General features: G+C 43.0%; 1 protein-coding gene across 2 annotated transcripts in view; it reads left to right on the forward strand.

Moving 5' to 3' along the window:
- Positions 1–14,382, forward strand: part of ADSL (adenylosuccinate lyase) — an 18,365-nt gene extending 3,983 nt beyond the window's left edge. For both annotated transcript variants that reach the window (XM_049627565.1, XM_049627566.1), the window contains 12 exons: positions 623–826; positions 2,508–2,552; positions 3,294–3,373; positions 7,082–7,253; positions 7,465–7,511; positions 8,267–8,357; positions 8,756–8,825; positions 8,972–9,119; positions 10,821–10,911; positions 11,546–11,635; positions 12,405–12,581; positions 14,081–14,382. In XM_049627565.1, the coding sequence (XP_049483522.1) occupies positions 623–826; positions 2,508–2,552; positions 3,294–3,373; positions 7,082–7,253; positions 7,465–7,511; positions 8,267–8,357; positions 8,756–8,825; positions 8,972–9,119; positions 10,821–10,911; positions 11,546–11,635; positions 12,405–12,581; positions 14,081–14,167 (1,302 nt within the window). In that variant the 3' untranslated portion in view covers positions 14,168–14,382. The remainder of the gene's footprint in view (positions 1–622; positions 827–2,507; positions 2,553–3,293; positions 3,374–7,081; positions 7,254–7,464; positions 7,512–8,266; positions 8,358–8,755; positions 8,826–8,971; positions 9,120–10,820; positions 10,912–11,545; positions 11,636–12,404; positions 12,582–14,080) is intronic.
- The last annotated feature ends 6,091 nt before the right edge of the window (positions 14,383–20,473 follow it).

Here is a 20,473-nt window from a genome sequence, read left to right on the forward strand (position 1 = left end):
TCTGTCCCAAAAATAAATTTAAAAAAACGTTGAAAAAAAAAAAAAAAGAATTGGGAGGTGGGCGCCTGGGTGCCTCAGTCGGATGAGCATCTGACTTCAGCTTAGGTCATGATCTCGTGGTTGAGAGTTCGAGCCCTGCGTCAGGTTCTGTGCTGACGGCTCGGAACCTGGAGCCTACTTCAGATTCTGTCTCCCTCTCTCTCTGCCCCTTACCCGCTCAATGCTCTGTCTCTCTATGTCTCAAAAATAAATACAAACATTAAAAAAACAAAATTAAGGGGCGCCTGGGTGGCGCAGTCGGTTAAGCGTCCGACTTCAGCCAGGTCACGATCTCGCGGTCCGTGAGTTCGAGCCCCGCGTCAGGCTCTGGGCTGATGGCTCGGAGCCTGGAGCCTGTTTCCGATTCTGTGTCTCCCTCTCTCTCTGCCCCTCCCCAGTTCATGCTCTGTCTCTCTCTGTCCCAAAAATAAATAAAAAACGTTGAAAAAAAAAATTAAAAAAAAAAATTAAAAAAAAAAGAATTGGGAGGTGGGACATAAATGCTAACATGAACCAATGTATTTCTCGGTGTCACTTCAAGTCATTGTGACGCTTGAGGTATTTTGTTTTGCCTGTTCTGCAGATGTTGGGTTTGCCTATCACAGATGAACAAATCCAGGAGATGAAATCAAACCTGGACAACATCGACTTCAAGATGGCAGCTGAGGAAGAGAAACAGTTACGACATGATGTGATGGCTCACGTGCACACGTTTGGCCACTGCTGCCCAAAAGCTGCTGCTATAATTCACCTTGGAGCCACCTCCTGCTATGTTGGAGATAATACAGTAGGAACCTGTGTTTTGTTTCCACTTAGGACTCGGTCTTCATAATGGATTTATAAATTTTATTTGATTTTTGTCTAGTTATAGGAAGTGACTCCATAAATCTTTAGTTTTAGGGGTATCTTAACACTGAGGAATTTTCTGCTTTTGTTATCCTTCCAATCTAAACTGTAAGCCTCTCATGACCTCCATAAAATAAGACCTGCAGATACTGTTTCTGCATTGGCTGTTTGGGCATAAGCCAAGGTCTTAGCGTTTTAGCGGCAAGGTAATTTTCTTTCCGAAGTCCTTTATAACTCTTTGCTGTAACGTCTGAAAAGAAAGAATTACATTATGATTCTTACGTGAAACTTAATTAGCAGAAGCAGCTTATCCTCAAACATAAAAAAGTAATATCTTCCATGAAAAGTAATAATTTTCCTAAGAATTTACCAAGTGCTTGGCACTATTCTGAGCACTTTGTGTGTATGACTTCTTGTATTCTTCACAAGAACCGTGAAAAAGGTCTCCTTTTATCTCCATTTTTAAACAGCTTTTTGAGGTGCAGTTTACATGCCATAAATTTACCCATTTTAAATGTGTGGTTCAATGAGTTTTAGTAAATTTATGCAGTTCAACCTTCACTATGCTCCAGTTTTACAACACATCCCTCACTCTAAAAAGTTCTCGTACCCGTGTGCAGTCACTTCCCACTCCTGCTTTCCAACCCAAACAACCGTTGATCTGCTTTCTTTCTCTGTAGTTTTGCCTTTTCTGGTAATGTCATAGAAATGGAATCAGAATATGTAGTCTTTGGGATCTAGCTTTATGATCCCTGTCTCTACAGATGAGGATACTTACAGAGAAGTTGAAGAACTTGCCTAATGTCACACAGCTAGATAAGAATCAAGCCCAGGGAGGATGCCTCCAAAGCTGTCCTCTTAATCATGCTGCGCCCATGGGACCAGAAGTTTGATTCCAGATACACTTCCAATTCAGAAAGAAGCCACTAATTTTTAAGTTGCCCCAAATGCTTTCAGTCTCAAGTGGTACCTAATAAAAGGCATCTGTATGTGTATTACTCACATAATAGAAGAAGAACAATCCTTTCTCATGGGGGAATACACTTTTTTTTGAATACCCACTGTATTGTATAAGTTGGGCTCAGCAATTTGTATTGGAGTTGCCTGAAACACATCTCTTATTTTCCTCAAGAACAGCTTTAAATTTCCTAAACCTTGATGTTCTGGTTCATGTCTTTTTTGTTGTTGTTAGCAATGGTAGATGTGGAAAAAGGACAGAAGGCTAATGGAATGTGCCCCATGGAAGCTTCTCAGATACTCAGGCACTCCTTTTGGAAAGATAGAAAGCTTGTTGACCTGGACATCTTCACAATATTCAGGATGAAGGTTTGCCCATAACTGTTTTCCCGTCATTTTAGTTACCACATAAATTGGCCTTTAGGAGTATAAAGGTTTTGTTCCTTAGAGATCCCAAAAGTACTGCTCTCTAGGTTGATGTGCTTTTAAAATAGTAATCTGAAAAGAACAACTTCTGTTAGCATCTTCTGAATTGCACAGAGGGTTGCTAATAGTGAGGTAGGTGGCTAGCTGAGAAACCCAGTGGTGATGGCCAAAAAGTATTGTGTAATAATATTGTTTGGGCAAAGCTGTTTAATGTGAGACCACTGCATTTTCCTTTCCAGGACCTGATTATTCTCAGAAATGCATTTGACCTGCTTTTGCCAAAGGTAAGGAATTGGCAGTTTCCTGCCAGCCCTGGATTCCCCATGATAGGAGATGGGCACCACTTACGAATAAATCAATGCAATGTGAATATAAATAGATTATTCTTTAGTCAGGTGAATGATCCTATATCTCATCTGTAGAACGAATTGTCTTTTTGAGTTAAAATGCTCTAAGTGAATCCTTTTTAAAATCTAGCCTTTTGGGGCTCTTGGGTGGCTCAATCGGTTAAGTGTCCGGCTCTTGGTTTCAACTCAGGTCATGATCTCAGAGTTGATGAGATCGAGCCTCACGTTGGGCTCTGTGCTGACAGTGTGGAGCCTGTTTGGGATTCTCTCTGTCTCTGCCCTTCCACTGCCTGTGCTCATGTGCTGTCTCTCAAAATAAATAAATACCTTTAAAAAACAAAACATAGTCTTTTAATAAAGGCAGTTAACCAGCAGCATGTTGTTGACATTGGGTCAGATTCATGATTTTGTCCTGTTTCCCCTGCATGAGCATGTTAACGGTCTTAAAATTGTGCAGAATAAGTTCATGACTTTTTAGATAGTCAACTCACTTATCAAACATTGGTTGCTCTTAAATCTTCAAGGCATTTTGGGATACAAAGATAAAAAGATAATGTCTCTGCCTTCCACAGGCTGGAGATCTAATTTTATATTAAATTGTCTGAAAGTTTAGTTCCTGATTATATAACGAGCTTACCCTGAACTCACCCTGTTTCTATCACATGGTCTTTCTTACAGCTTGCCAGAGTGATCTCTCGGCTTGCTGACTTTGCTAAGGAACGAGCCAGCCTTCCTACCTTAGGTTTCACACATTTCCAGTAAGTGATGTGATTACGTCTCGGGATTTGGGCTTGTTGGTATGCGTTTGGCTTTCATTTCTTCCTTCAGTTTCCCTTCTCCACGGAAGCTGGAGGTGAAGAAACTCAAAACATAGTTTAAGGGGTGCCTGGGTGGCTCAGTCAGTTAAGCGTCCAACTTCAGCTCAGGTCATGATCTCGTGGTTCATGAGTTCAAGCCCCATGTTGGGCTCTGTGCTGACAGCCTGGAGCCTGCTTCAGATTCTGTGTCTCCCTCTCTTTCTGGCCTTACTCCACGGTTCTGTCTCTGTCTCTTTCTCAAAAATGGAGAAACACTTAAAAAAAATAGTTTAAGCAAATAACTTAGGATGCTTATGAGGAATGAACCTGGTCCCTACCTTAAAAGCTATACTGGTAAGAGTTCATTTGGGGAACATTGGGAAATACGGATCAAGAGCATTTGAAAGTATTCATGCTCATTGATTTAGTAATTCTGTTTTTGAGACTCCTACTGAAGTAAGTAATCTAAATTATGCAAAAAGTCTTACGTGCAAAGATCTTTGTTAAAATATTGGTTATGATAGTAAGCACCGGGAACAATCTAGCTGTCCACAATAAGAGAAGAATTAAATGAGATATAGTATATTCATAGGCTTGAATAACATGTAGCCGTTAAAATGCTGCTTATAAGACTCCTATTGTGGAAATGTGCGTAGGTTACTGTTTTGGGATAAAGACAGCATATGAATTGTACAAAGATTGGAAGAAATTACACCAAGATGTAAATATTAATTACTCTGGTTTATGAGGTAATCGGATAATTAAATTTTTCCCTATTTTGTATTTTTGATGTGTAAAATGTTCAAGTATTTTTATAATTACCAAATAAAATCTTTTCAAAGCAGATAATGTCATTTTTGGAATGCTAGTAGCAGGTTTCAAGTGATGATATTTGAGTAGTGGTGTGTTAGCATCTGCCTTACATCTTGGTGGGATATTGCTATGGCGACGAAGACACTGTCTCCTAACATTGAGGAAAATCTGTTGAGTCTAATCTTCCTTAAAGTTAGGGCCTGCACTTGTCGCAGAAACCTGAAGAAATTGTTCATGAGGAGTCAGTGCAAGGTGTGTTGGGGCTGGCCATGACAAATGTTGCCTCGTGCTGGCTCCCTAGCATTACCTGAGTCACGACTCCTCTCCCTCTCCTGTGAGCACTGGAGAGTTGTGGGCCTCCCAGTATTCATCTGGGGGTAGCATGATGAGAGAGGTATCTGCTGCCACGGTTAGCAGGCATTAAGCACTCAGAAAATGGTATTGGTGCATGAGATCACATCAGTGTGGGTCAGTTCCTGCAGTCAAAGGGAAGCAGCTTTGGGGCACCTGGCTGGCTCAGTTGGTAGAGCATGTGACTCTTGGTCTCAGGGTTGTGAGTTCAAGGCCCACGTTGGGTATAGTGCCTACTTAAAAAAAAAAGCAGCTTTATTGAGATACAGTTCACATACCATAAAACTCACCCTTTTTAAGTGTACACTTAGTGGGGCGCCTGGGTGGCTCAGTCGGTTAAGCGGCCAACTTCGGCTCAGGCCGTGATCTCGCAGTCCGTGAGTTCGAGCCCCGCATCGGGCTCTGTGCTGACAGCTCAGAGCCTGGAGCCTGCCTCAGATTCTGTGTCTCCCTCTCTCTCTGCCCCTCCCCTGTTCATGCTCTGTCTCTCTGTCTCAAAAATAAATAAACGTTAAAAAAAAAAAGTGTACACTTAGTGGTTTTTAGTATATTTACAGATTTTTAGTATACTTACAGATTTATTTACAGTCACCAGTATATAATTTCAGAATATTTCCATCACCCTTCAGAAAACCCATACCCATTTAGTTATTGCCATTCCCCCCTTACCTAGCCCCTTGCCATCACTGATCTATTTTCTGTCTATGGATTTGTCTCTTCTGGATATTTTATTTAAAATGTTTTTTTAGTGTTTCTTTTTTGAGAGCTAGAGGAGGGGGTGGCAAGGGGCAGAGAGACAGGGAGACAGAGATCCGAAGCGGGCTCCGCACTTACAGCAGAGAACCTCATGCAGGACTCGAATCCTTGAACCATGACAGGAGATCATGACCTGAGTTGAAGTCGGACACTTAACTGACTGAGCCAGCCAGGCACTACTCTGGACATTTTATTTAAATGCAGTCATAAAATATTTATCTTGTTATGACTGGCTTCATTCACTTAGTGTTTTCAGTGTTCATCCATATTGTGGCGTGTAGCACGTTCATTTCTTTTTATAGCCAAAATGGTGGATATACCAAGTTTTGTTTGTCCATTCTTTAGTTTGATAGACATTTGGGTTGTCTCCACTTTGTGGCTGTTGTGTACAGTGTTGCTGTGAACAGATCCATGCAAGTCCATCCGTTCATTTCTTTGCTTGTACCAGTAATCTGTTAGCAAGGGTTAGCTAGAAAACTACCATGAAATTAATTTGGGGATATATCGTCTCATGATGTGCCTTCATGTTTGCCCACGGTTCATACTGTTAGCCTGATAGGAGAGAGAATCCATTTGGAATGAGCTAGGTCATTTATTAGAACTCCCCATCAGGGCGCCTGGGTGGCTCAGTCGGTTAAGTGTCCAACTTTGGCTCAGGTCATGATCTCACGGTTTGTGAGTTCGAGCCCCACGTTGGGTTCTGTGCTGACAGCTCAGAGCCTGGAGCCTGCTTCAGATTCTATGTCTCCCTCTCTCTCTGCCCCTCCCTGCTTGCACTCTGTCTCTCTTTTTCAAAAATAAATATTATAAATATTAAAAAAAAACAACAAAAAACTCCAACATCATTGCAGTTTGTTCTCATTATTATGCTTTATGTTCAGAAACAGACCGGCAATAAATTGATTTAGACTTTGGACGGGGAGCAAAGCCATTAGCTGTTAGGTTAAGAGTCCTTGGGTTATGTATGTTTTAGGGTTGTTGTCCACAGCATGGCTGCTTCCTTATCAAACCTTGTCTCCTCATAAAGGCCTTCCTTTACCGCCAGTCTAGAGTGGCATTCTCCAGTGTCCTCATCATTTTATTTTTTCATATTTCTGATAAAATCAACGGTCACTTTGTTTACTTGTTTCCACTACAACGCGAGCTCCATTGGACAGGAACCTTGTCTGTTTTGTTTGTTGTTGTTGTTTTTATGTTTGTTTATTTTGAGAGACAGAGCATGAGTGGGAGAGGGAGAATCCCAAGCAGGCACCATGCTCAGTGCAGAGCCCAGTGTGGGGCTCGATTCCACCACCATGAGGTCTTGACCTGGGCCGAGATCAAGAGTCGGCTGGCTGCCCAACTGACTGAGCCAGCCAGGTGCTCCTTGTTCATGGTATTTTCAAAACCAAGAACACATTAGCTATTTGGCAAATGTTTGTTACATGAGTATATTTGACTTGCCAAAGCCTGGGGACAAACAAAACAGGCGTTGTCCCTGCCCATATATTGCCTCTTGATGATAAAGAAAGAGCTATGTTAGGAGATCTTAGTTTCATAATCATTGAATATTTGTAAATGACATTGAATCATAACTATTGCTCACTTGCTCGTACTTCTTCACTCTGGTAAGAGACAGGCCTCTCTGTCTCTTACCTGAATTCTTCCTCTTTCCAGGGGTAGCAGTAATTGTTTGAAGAGGGAGTGAAGCTTTTATGAAGTAAGTCCTTGGTTTGAGACTTGTGTGTGTCCTCTTTGGGTCATTTTCAGGCCTGCTCAGCTGACCACAGTTGGGAAACGTTGCTGTCTCTGGATTCAGGATCTTTGCATGGACCTCCAGAATTTGAAGCGTGTCCGAGATGACCTGCGCTTCCGGGGAGTGAAAGGCACCACAGGCACTCAGGCCAGCTTCCTGCAGCTCTTCGAGGGAGATGACCAGAAGGTATTCTGAGAGCAGCAAGGGGACATGGAAGCTCAGTGGTGCGGGCACCAAGGACAAAGCTGACTTCTAGGATGGGCGGAGAGATGGATCCTGGGATGAGTGGAGTCTTTGGATCGAAAGGGGCACCAAGGATCGAAATCAGGGCAGGACATTGAGATATTCTCATACTGGTCACACCTGGATTTCTATAAGGATGTCTTTTTCTTCCAAGGTAGAGCAGCTTGACAAGATAGTGACGGAAAAGGCAGGATTTAAAAGGTAGGTAAGTGGGAAAGGTGTTGGCTTCCCTGTTAAGTGATGGAAGGCCCGTGTTCAGTGTACCTCTAAATTTGACCCTTTTTCTTCCTTTGTTCTTCTACCCGTTTCCTTTTTTCTTTTTTCTTTTTTTTTTAAATGTTTGTTTTATTTTTGAGAGACAGAGCACGTGCAGGGGAAGGGCACAGAGGGAAGGAGACACAGAATCTGAAGAGACCCCAGGCTCCGAGCTGTCAGCACAGAGTCTGACGCAGGGCTGGAACTCACGAACTGTGAAATCATGACCTGAGCCAAAGTCGGACGCTTAACCAACTGAGCCACTCAGACGTCCCTACCCATTTCCTTTTACCTCCTGGGTTTTATTTTTGTATAGTCTAGATTCTGTTTTCTGATAATCTATAAGGAAGAAGGAAATAGTCTTACCCATGTTGAGGTCTCCGATGGATTCATCTAAATCTGACCATTTCCCTTGAGGGCTGCCAGGCTCCACCATGGCTCCTTCTTGCAGGCATTTCCATCGGGCTGTGAGGACACGGGTGCACAGGACCATCCTTCCTTCTGGGGCATGGGTGTTAGTAAAAAGGGTGGAAGAACAATTTGTTCCAGGAGCAGATTATCAGTGAGGTCATCTGGGCTCCGTGTGACTCAGTATACCAGTGAGACCCAAGCTTTTGCTCAGGGTCGGTTTTTGCTCATTTGTTTGACATAGTCGCATTTTGAAATATTTTTACGTACGGCTCTTTTCAATTTATTTCTAGGGCTTTCATCATCACAGGGCAGACCTATACACGAAAAGTGGATATTGAGGTGCTGTCTGTGCTGGCTAGCTTGGGGGCATCCGTGCACAAGGTGAGTGGTGGCAGCAGTTTGTGGGGCTGGGATGAGAGCTTTGCACAAACAGAAGGAATTGGCCTCAGAGTTTTGTTCAGTCGCATCTCTCAAGAGATGTCAGACTTCATTTTTCACCATCTGGGGCCTGTGGGTGAAGCCTCTTAAGGTGTCTTAAAGGACAAGACTGGATTCTGCGTTCTCATTAAAGTTCATCTGGCGTCGTCTTTCCGTGCTGTCTGCAGCCATGTTTCACAGAAGTGTTTCCATGCTCCTTTACTTGTTATCCCTGCTCTTCAGGAGCCTGGAGAAGTCTGAATGAGATACTCTCCAGGATCTGTTGGGGAGGTGAGCTCACCTCCATCAGCCTAGCCCCTACTCCCAGAGTTCTGCACATCGTTGTGGCCCTTTCCCCCCAGATTTGTACCGACATACGACTCCTGGCAAACCTCAAGGAGATGGAGGAACCCTTTGAAAAACAGCAGATTGGTGAGTGTTGTGTGGAGACCTGGGAGCACCACAGAAATGCCAGGGGGCCCGTGGGCAGGTGTTGACAGCTCGCCCAGCAGCGTGCCTGGGCACTCATTGTCCTCTGAAGTCTCTCTGCCTTTGCTTCTCGTCCTTGTACGTGGCAGGCTCAAGTGCGATGCCATACAAGCGGAACCCTATGCGCTCCGAGCGCTGCTGTAGCCTTGCCCGTCACCTCATGACCCTCATCGTCGACCCGCTGCAGACGGCATCTGTGCAGTGGTTCGAGCGCACGCTGGATGATAGTGCCAATCGGTCAGTAAAAGGGGGTGCCGTGTACAGTGAGTTGTGGGGAGGACCAGAAGAGGAGCCTGGAAGCAGAGGGATGTTTTGAGCATCTGTGCATTTCCTCCTTGTCCCCACAGAGCATGGAGTCTAGCAGGGAGGCAAGAGCATACAAAGAACAGTATGATGAGTGTAGGAACAGAGTGTGTATGAGATACGCTCTGTGTGAGCTAAGGGGAAGTCTAGGTGTGGGGGTCAGGAAAGGCTTTACAGAGGAGGTAATGCTTTAAGACTCAAGAAATCTAGGCATTTTTAAAAGACCTTTAAGACAGGATTGGAAGCATCTATACAAGCATAAAGGCAGGAGAAAGAAGAGGGAGTTACTAGTAGGTAGCACGGGGGGAGTAAAGTCTGTGTGACAGGCAATGAGGTAAAACATGATTATGGATCACAGCTAGTATATGATGGTCTCTGTAGGCCCTGAAAAGTTTAGTTACTGTGCTGGAGGTAGTTACGTCAGCTGTGACGTCTTGCCACAATTATATGGTGGTTCGGTATGAGATGGGTCAGAAGTAATTTGTAGCTGTGAATAGGGTACCAACATGCACGTGGTTTTCTGCTTACTTAAAATTTTTATTTATTAAAAAAATTTCTTTATGTGTATTTATTTTTGAGAGATAGGGAGAGTGTGAGCAGGGGAGGGGCAGACAGAGGATCCAAAGCAGCCTCTGGACTGACAGCAAAGAGCTGATGTGGGGCCTGAACCCATGAACCATGAGATTGTGCCCTGAGCCGAAGTCAGATGCTTAATCGACTGAGCCACCCAGGTGTCCCTAAAGATTTTATTTTTAAATAATCTCTATACCCAACATGGGGCTCAGACTTATAACCCTGAGATCCAAGAGTCATGTGCTCCACCAACTGAGCCAGCCAGGCACCCCTGTATATATACTTATTTAAAGCAGAGTCACGTTATTCTGGTTTGCTTGCATTGTATTAGAATTTGAGTGGAAAAGGATATATAGTTAAGCTAGTTCTCTGGGATCTGTGTGTAATCCAGGGAATAGGGCATTTATGAAAATAAGACATGTGAACCCATTCAGAAGTCAGCCATTAAATATTTTTCAGCAGGGTGTGACCTAATCATATGTGCCTGCTAAAACACCCTGCAACAATTGGGAGAACCAGTTTTAAGGGGATATGGATCTGGTCAGGACAAGTTAGGAGGCTATTTTTAAAAATTGAAGTCCATACTGGCACGGTGCTCATGTGATTAGAGAAGAAGCATATGGGTATAAAATCAGTGGCAGATTGGCCGGCCTTGGTGGCTGATAGGAGTGAGTGTTAAGATCGGTGATGGGGTACAAGTGCCATTTACTGAAGATGGGAGCCACAGGGAGAAGAAGAGTAGGTTTGAGATGGTAAGCAGGAGTCAATGGTGAAGTGACTGGATCCAGTTTTGGGTTTGAGGTACCTACAGACCAACCGGGTAGAGCTTCTCCAGTTTGGTATGTGAGCTGGCTTTTAGGCAGGTGGTCTGGACAAGGGGTGATGGATTTGAGAGTCATCAGGATACTGGGGGTAGAGCCAAAGTCATGAGATTAAAGGAAGTTGTCCAAGTAGTACACGTAGCATGAGAAGTCAGTACGGCAGCTTCTTGGGACACACCCTATATTTCACTGAAATTGATATTTGCTTAAAGAGATAACTGAACGGCTATTTGTTTTCTAGACGTATCTGTTTGGCCGAGGCATTTCTCACCGCAGATACTATATTGAATACGCTGCAGAACATTTCTGAAGGATTGGTGGTGTACCCCAAAGTAAGCCTCAATTAAAAAGCAAAATATTGGGGTGGGGGTTGGAATGTGGGAGGGTGAGTATAATCTTCTGCTCTGGAGTAAGTATGTTTGGTGATCTGCATTCTAGTCCAGTAGGAGTTGTTCCTGACCAGAGCTCATTCTCCAGGTTGTGACGTGGCTCTAGAGAACTAACTCTGGAATCCATAGACAACGTTTATAAAAAAGAGAAAAGGAAATACTTTGAATTGGCTTCAACTGTTCATGAGCTTCATGAATCATCAGCTGTGTGTGACTGGCAGAGTAGACTGTTTCTTTTGCCTGTTTTTAGGTACCTGAGGCAGATGGTTCGTTCCCATTATATACTTGGCTCTTGAGGTGGGGCACTGAAATTTAACAAAGTTGAGGTTTTATAAATCTTCCCAATGAAGCAACTTTTAAAAGTGTATTTAAATTGCTTTTCCTTCTTTAAATGAAAATAATACTTTAAATTAGACAGAAAACTGAAATGCAGATTGAAACGATCCATTCTACCCTCTGTCTTCATAGATATGGTAGTTCATGTCCTTCTCTGTATTTTGCTGGTCACAGTTGATCTCTTACTGTGTGTATGACTTTGTAACTGTGAGGCATCTTAGCCCTTCGTTCATTCTTCTAGGTAATTGAACGGCGCATTCGGCAAGAGTTGCCTTTCATGGCCACAGAGAACATCATCATGGCCATGGTGAAAGCTGGGGGTAACCGCCAGGTTTGTTAACCCCTTATGCTCCTGGATAAATTGAAAGGGCACCTTTAGTCCTCCTCTCCTCCCTTAAGAATGAAAGCATTTCTGTCATCTGCCCTCAGTTGTGGTATTGGTACAGAACAGTGACCATATTCTGCCATAGAGCAGGCTCATCTCTGGAGGGTGATTACGGTGAACTTGGTTTGTTAAAAGTGAATCACTTTATCACTTGTAGGAAAGGTCCACTCTTAGCAAAGGAATAAGGTCTGAATTTGTAATAGGAAATGATGGGAAGTGGGTACGACAGAGCACGTGGTTCACGAGCTGTTAGAGGAGCCAGCACAAGAGTCACTTGGGCGGCTCAGTCAGTTAAGCATCTGATTTTGACTCAAGTCATGATCTCACAGTTCATGAGTTCAAATCCCGCATCGGGCTCACTGCTGTCAGCACAGAGCCTGCTTCGGATCCTCTGTCCCCTCTCTCTCTGCGCCCCTCCCTTGCTTGCTCTCTCTCTCTCTCTCAAAATAAAAAAACAAAAAAAAAAAAAAAAAAAAAAAAAAGCCAGCACAAGATGGGCATTTACTTCAGGTTCATCCGAGGTTATGTTCGGAGGGTTGAGATCTTGATGGAATTAGACTGTGAGGGGAACTTCCTCAGCCTGGGTGGGGAGTGGGTGGGTGGGCTTTGTGTACCAGCCATAGATAGACAGCATAGTTGTGGTATTGGATGATGGTTATGATGATCAGATGTCCTGTTAGTAAGTGAATCAACAATACCCCCACTGTCTTCCTAGGATTGCCATGAGAAAATTAGAGTGCTTTCCCAGCAGGCAGCTGCTGTGGTCAAACAGGAAGGAGGTGACAATGACCTCATAGAGCGAATCCAGGCTGATGCCTACTTCAGTCCCATTCATTCCCAGTTGGACCGTCTGCTGGATCCTTCTTCTTTTACAGGTCGTGCCTCTCAACAGGTAAGCACCAGAACACTTCTGTGGCACTAGAAGTTTCCCCAAATGCCCTCTTTTTACACTGCTGGGCCACAGAACCTGGAATACAGTCTTTAATGTTTCTTATAAAATAAGAAGTCTGATAAAAATGAGGCTAGGCAGAAAGAATTCAGAGCAGGCTAAAATGTGAAGGTTTGGTTGTATTGAACTGCCTTATTTCCCCCTGTGGATTTCTCTGAATTCTCTTTTGGTTTGGAGCATGTGGTATAATGGACAAAGATTGGGTTTTACCCTCAGATCAGTCAGGTTCATTCCTGACTTCTGGCTTTCATTGGCTGACAGGATAATATGCATCTCAGGGTGCCTGAGTGGCTCATTCGGTTGAGTGTCCACCTCAGGTCATGATTTCATGGTTAACGTAGTAGGTCCCTGCATTGGGCTGACAGCATGGAGCCTGCTTGGGATTCTCTCCTTCCTCTGCCCCTTCCCCGCTTGCACACACACATGTTCTCTCTCTTTCTCTCTCAAAATAATTAAATAAACTTTAAAAAAATATATACATCTCATGAGGCGGTGGTAATGTGAATTAAAAGGCCTAGCACAGTGCTTGACGCGTGGTAGGTATTCAGTAAATGTTTATCATTTTTCCCCTTGGTCTTTTGGAGACTGCAAGAGCTAATTCAAAAACATTTACGAGTGCCAACTGGGTGCTCAGTTTGTATTCAGGTACTGTGCTTCATTCTGGGGCTTTAAAGATAATTCTCATCTTCAGGGAGCTCAAAACTTAGTGGTAAAAGCTTATAAAAAGGTCATTGTAATACCAAGCAGTACCTGTAGGAGTTGAGGGAAGCATATTCTTTTTAGGGATCACAAAGGAGAATAGGAGAGGTTGGGAAAGACTCTTGGAAGACTTGACATCTGAGCTGAATCTTAGGGAAAAGTAGGAGTTGGCAAGTAGATAGACATCCAACATGGGAGAGAAGCTACAATCATTTGATTGTTGCTGGAGTAGCAAGTACCCAGAAGTAATTACAGGATTTAAAGTTGGAGACAGACTCCAAGTTTGTTTTGGATTTGAGAGACTTAAACTGGAGGTTGGAGACCAGTAAGGAAGCTGCTGCAGGGGGCCAAGCAGTAGATGATGAGGACATTGAGCCAAGGCAGTGGTAGGTGCAGGTGAGGGGAGAGATTGGAGGGCTCTTCAGGAAGTTAGAGCCTTGGCAGGTTGAATGAAGATGAGAGAAGAAGCCGTGATGATTTCAGCTTGGGTACTGGGTGGACGATGATGAGACCAACTGAAAGGACACGCTGGGCTCGTTTGTGGGGAAACATGTAGGCATGGTGGGTTGAGCTGCCTCTATCTAGGGAGAGATTTCTGACAGGCAGTGAAGAAATACTCAGTGGTGGGGTAAAAGCTTTATCAAATTCGGTCTCAGTGATATAAACTGACTTTGAAAAAAGCGTTAGCAAAACTTCCATCTTTACATTTTCTTTTGTCTTACATTTGCTTTTCTTTTTGGCAGGTGCAGAGATTCTTGGAAGAGGAAGTATATCCCCTGCTGAAACCATATGAAAGTGTAATGAAGGTGAAAGCAGAACTGTGTCTGTAGCGTTGGAAAAGAATTAAACAAGAAGTCGTTGGCTTTGTTAACTTTTATTGCCAAGTCATGGAAGCCATTAGTTTAGTGCCTTATTTTACCTTAGGACGTATTACCTGAAATTGATACAGCACTTTCTTGTTGGTGTGACGCTTTCACATTTCTCAGCGTTTACGATGCAGGAATAAATTACGTTGAATTGGACTCTGTTTTCTACAGCAACACAACCTGTAGTTGTCCATAGTTTGTTCTTTCAGGCACATCATCTAACTAGTCTGAGTTGTTTTACGTGCTCACGTGATTGTGAGGGAGTCAGCAAATTCCTGTTCCACTCTTCTGAAGGTAAATTTCATCTGTGTCTAGCAAAATAACCTGGACTGTGATTCACCATGGACTCTGATTCAGTATGGTTAGATACCTTTGGCATCCAGCTTGGTTTGGCCAGAATAAGTAATGAAATCTGGAGTTATAGGACATTCTCAAGCTTACTCTGCTCAAGTTGTATTTGAGCTCATGATAAGGTTTATATATCAGGGAAATGCTAATTGGGTCTATTGATTTCATCAGGACATTTGACAATCTTTAATCCTGGTTACACAGTTTGATAGGTGATTGAACCAGCCTTAGCCAAAAAAGGAGCGTTAGGACTGTCCCCCCACCTGGAAGGAGAGCACTGGTATTAGTCCACAGGCCTCTATCCTTAGCCCTGTCTCATTCTACACATTGAGCATAGATGAAAATGAAGAAAGTGTATTTATCAGATTTTCAAACAACACAAAACTAGGACAATTAATCAATCAATACATACATTTGGTAAGATAACTAAGATTTTATCCAACCTGAATAGACTGAAATGATATGGTCAAAACTAAGAAGAAAAAACTAAGATACATGTAAGTTAAGCTTAAACTCAGTATGAACCAGAAGTGGTTGCCAGTGAGATCATTTAGGATGTGTTAGTAGTAGAATAGTGTCCAGAAAAGCCACTGTAGTCTTATGGTTCCACCACGTGGCATTATGTTCAATTGTGGAAACCCAGTCTGAGGAACAGAGAGAAACTTGAGAACCAACCTCCAAAGAAGACTTTGAGGGTGAAGGAATGTCTGAGCACTCAATCCTGTGGGAGAAAGTTTGTCAGTGCTTCAAATACCCCTGTGAGGAGGAAGAGTGACTTAGGTATTTGTTGCCCCAAGAGACACCATTGAAACACATAGGCATTGTTGAGAGTTTGAGGCCAGTTTGGGCCCAGGATTGAAGCGACTATGAGTGAGTGATTCTCACCCCGCCCCTTCAGCTCAGTCAGAAGCCAGACTACCTAGTTGTCAGGAACCGGAATGTTGCAAGAGAAAAGAGGCTGAGTCGGCTCTGACCATGTACAATCAAAGGTAGTCGGGAGTAAAGAGCCCAACCTGTTGGAGAATAGGAGACAATCCTTGAAACCAAATTCTAAATACAGTTCAATGTAGTAAGCAGTCTTGGAAAGCGTGGAACCATAGGACATCTCAATTCTTGTAGAAAGTTTATTATTCCTCCTGTGTGAATCTTGGGATGTTTGAAACTGCTAGGTCTGGTAAAAGGAGTTAACTCATTGGGCTCTGATCAGGCACTCTATTTACTTCTCTAGTATGGACCACCAAAGAGAAAGCAGCTCCTATCAATGTATCTGTAGTCTGAGAACTTATTTATGTTATACACCAGACATACTGGGGATACTGGATACCATGAATTTTTTTTTTTTATTAAAAATTTTTTAATGTTTATTTTGAGGGAGAGAGAGACTGTGTGAGCAGGGAAGGGGCAGGGAGAGAGGGAGGCACAGAATCTGAAGCAGGTTCCAGGCTCAACTGACAGCATGGAGCCTGCGTGAGATTCTATCCTACCCTCTGCCCCTCCCCTCCACCTCAAAAATAAATAAACATTTAAAAATAAATACGTTTCCTCCTGAAAAATAAATGGCGGTCTTGTGATGACAGACTTCTGATCTCTAATAATTGGCGGTTTGTCTGGTTTTTCTTCCTGGGTTATTTGGGTGGGTTTTGTTTGTTTGTTTTTCTTTCAGAGAGTGTGCAAACGGGGGAGAGGGGCAGAAGGAGAGAGAGAATCTTAAGGCTCCAGGCTCAGCACAGCTGGACACGGAGCTTGATCCCATGACCCTGAGATTGTGACCTGAACCGAAATGAAGAGTCGGAAGCTCAACGTACTGAGCCAGCCAGGTGCCCTGCCCATTTGACATTTTTTAAAGACTTTATTTTTTAATTAATTTTTTTAAAGTAATCTTTACACCCAACATAGGGCTTGAACTTACCACTCCCGGGATCAAGCGTCATATGCTCCACCGACTGAGCCAGCCAGGCTTCCCCGTTTAACATTTTAATTAAGGGCATTTGGGTGGGCTGCAGGTTGGCTAAGAAGAGAACACTCATGCCGTCTTGAAGATTAGATTGAATTCAGTTAACCAGTGATCTAAACTCCAGGGTCTGAACTATCCAAAAATCAGGATCTGGGCAGACTGTGGGATAACCAGCTTCTGTTCAGCTGCAGTCAGACACCTAGGTACTGCTCTCTTCCCCTGGCTGATGCTAGATTTCATTTGATGACCAGGAGAGCTTCCTGTCCTTAAGTAGAAGCACAGAGGCTAGGTGCCTCCAGAATGGTGATGTAAATCCCAGATAGATGTGAGGACTAGCTGACTGAAACTGCATAGCATAGGATCTGACCTCAGGTACTCAGGAAGCGCCATTTTCATTTTTGAGCCTGGGAGAGAGTTCGCCAACCAGTCAGGGAGCAGGCTAAATTTTAAGGAGGATGCTGTTGGTTTGGTGTGCCTGCCAGGGAAGAGAGTACATCCTGAACTTGAACCAACCAAAGAATGAGGAATGAGCCAGCATAAAAAATAAGGGAGCGCCTGGGTGGCTGGGTTGGTTGGGTGTCAAACTCATTATTTCAGCTCAGGCTGTGATCTCACAGTCGTAAGATTGAGCTCCGAGTCAGGCTCCATGCTAAACATGGAGCCTGCTTGGGATTCTCTCCTCCTCCCCACCCCCCCACCATCTTTCCCCTACTTGCTCGCACACCCTCTCTCTCTCAAAATAAATAAGCATATAAATAAATGAAGTTGGGACACCTGGCTGACTCAGTTGATGAAGCATATGACTCTTGATTCCAGGACCACGAGTTCAAGCCCCACATTGAGCATACAGCTTACTTGAAAGAAAGTAAAAAGTTGAAAAAAAAAAAAAATCTGGAAAGCTATATAATGAAATAATGTGTGGTTTCTTGGATAATGAATTTAAGGTAGTTTTTATTTTCTTTCAGCTCTTGTGTATTTTTTCAAGTTTTTAATGCAATTTTTATTTAAGCTAAATTTTAGAATAGTTTTAGATTGCAAAGGTGGTACAGAATTCCCATATACCCCATACTTGATGTCCCTTATTCACATCTTACATTAGTATGGCACAATTAACCAATATCGATACATTATCAAATAAAGTCCTTAGTTTTTTCACTTGTTTTTGTTTTTAATTTTTATTTATTTTGAGAGAGAGAGCAGAGGAGGGAGAGAGAGAGGGAGAGAGAGAATCCCAAGCAGGCTCTGTGCTGTCAGTACTGAGCTCAACACAGGGCTTTAACCCATAAACCATGAAATCATGACCTGAACCGAAATCAAGAGTTGGACGCTCAACCAACTGAGCCACCCAGGCCCTCCATCAAATAAAGTCCTTAGTTTTTAGCTAATTCCTTTTTTTTGTCCCAGGATCCCATCTAGGACAAATTACATTAAGTCATTATAACACTTTTTAAGTACTGGAATTCATATACATTACTTATAAGGTATGTTCTTTATCAGAGATGTGGTCTAACTGACACAAAATTTAGCTCTAATTTAGCTGATCTGGAACAAAACTAGGAGTCAAGGCAGAATTTGGTTTTCCATTCTGGATCTGGTGTGACTTTATTCTTCATTAAGTGCAGAGAAAATTCTCTGTGTACAGAGAAATTCTTAGAGGCCAAATTTCTGGGGAAAATGGAGTAAGTGGTGAATATGGGTGGTAATTTTTACCTGCATGAAAAGTCCAAACTCAGGAAGAAACTGATCTGCGTTTCTGGCCCAAATTTCAAGATGAGCACTTCAGAGGACATGATGATCTATAGGAAAATACTTGGACAAAAGGTCAAATGAAATGCGGGTTTCTGGGTGAATGAAAACAAGAGGCCCTCTCTCTCTGCTCATAAACAATGCCCTTTGGCCTTACAAAACCATATATGACCTGCCCATTCGGATTCCAATGCCTTACTTGGTATTGCATGTTCAGTTACTTTTACTGGGCCCTCCTCTTGTATAGTGGTCCAGAAACTGATTAGGTAACATCCCAGGCCAAGCTGGAGTGGAAAGAAAGAGTTTGAAGAGATCCTTGAAAACTACTGCAGACCCCCTTGTCCCTAATCCCCACAGGGGGTTGCTAAGAAATAAGGTCCAGCAGAATAGTGGTTTCAAGAGGCCACATGTGAGATCAGGAGGGAAACAGACCAGGAATGCCTCAAGTTCGTTTCCATCCACGAATGATGCAGCCTTTCACTGGGTGGCTCTAACTTCCTGAGAAGTCTAAAACCATGGCTTTAAATGCTAATTGTTAACTAGTAATTTAGCTTCAAACTTTAAAAAGTTAGGATAGTGCTGGTTGCGAGAGCACACGCCAAATGTATTTAAGATACATAAAGTAGGGGCACCTGGCTGGCTCAGTCGGTGGAGCATGTGACTCTTGATTTCAGGGTTGTGAGTTTGAGCCTCACGTTGGAGGGGGAGATTAGTTAAAAATAAAATCTTTAAAAAAATAAAATATACATAAAGCAGAAATGCAAACATAATGAACAGATCTCAAAGGGATTCATTCCATAGTTCCTTAAACAGCTAAGTTGCTCATTTTATTTTTTAAGTGGTTTCCATGCTCAGCAGGGAGCCCAGCACAGGGCTTTGAACTTGGGACCCTGAGATCAAGACCTGAACCAAGATCAAGAGTCAGTCACTTAATCAACTGAGCCTCTCAGGTACCCCTCATTTCTTCCAAGAAAGAAAAGAGTCAAATCATACTTCACATTTAGAAAGCATTTCTTTGGTAATAACTTGGAGGAAATAAGTATTTAAACAATATTTTGTTTCTGATCCAGATTTCATAATTTAACACATTTTTTCCAGTGCCCTGCTGTGTCCTGGGAATACAGTAGTGGACAAGCCAGTCTGCCCTCCTGGAGCTTTTGGTTCCGGTATAAGAAGCAGAACTACACAGAGTGCTGAATGGCTCCTCAATAATGAGACATATACAGTTTAACATTTGAACACACCTGAAGTTCATCAAGCACCACTGAGAAAAGGTGCTCTTGGGATGTAACTTCAACAAATCCACACTACTTCCTTTGGTTTTATCATCTTGTAATCTACCCTTCAGCATGACGCAGATGCTGTTTTTCTCACCAGCTCGGTGCTTGGCCGAATTTCTTCAATATACCTGGCTCCATCCACCCTTCCTGTGGCACAAATTGTGAAGGGCTTTGCCGTGAGTGGCATTCTAGGAAGCTTTTAATAAAGTGGCATTTTTTCAGGGCACCTGGGTGGCTCAGTTGGTTAAGCATCCAACTCTTAATTTTGGTTCAGATCAGGATCTTGCGTTTCATGAGATCGAGCCCCGAGTCAGGCCCTGCGCTGTCAGCACTTACGAAATACAACCCTTGCGAGTTGTGACATATGTTACCACAACCAAAAAGGCTGGAATCCATTGCTCTAAGGCAATGGGTTTCAGAGGATTTAGTTTAGTTGGTTTAAGAAAGCAGAATTTGAAAGAGTGCTGTGGTTGGGAAGGATAGTGAATTTGGCCCCAGAAACTGGGTTCAGAGCTCTGCAACTTATTAGTTTGACCAGGTACTATGTAAAATTCAAATGGTGAAATTCATCCAGCTTTCACAGGGATGTTGTAAGTAACATGAAATTGCTTTGCAAAGTGAGCATAATACAGTGAGGTCAGGACTGATTCAGGCTTGTATGCGTGTAGATTTCATCTATGGTTCCATCCATGGACCCAAGCATCACCCACTTGGAACACCATTGGTCACCCATGCGTAGGTTAATAAGCAGCTCTAAAACGAAATTTATCTCTTCAGAGTAGGGTGAAATTTCTAGGAATACTATTTCTGAAATACTATTGTTTGTTTCAGGATAGAATCTGATGTCTGCTAGGACCTGGGTATCAAATGGAGGTGGGCCTGCTACCCTCCTGGACTGTTCATTTGTACTGTGCTTTAACATTTCCTCCAACAGCATCTAGT

This window comes from Panthera uncia, chromosome B4 (assembly GCF_023721935.1).
Source record: "Panthera uncia isolate 11264 chromosome B4, Puncia_PCG_1.0, whole genome shotgun sequence".
Taxonomy (NCBI): Eukaryota; Metazoa; Chordata; class Mammalia; order Carnivora; family Felidae; genus Panthera; species Panthera uncia.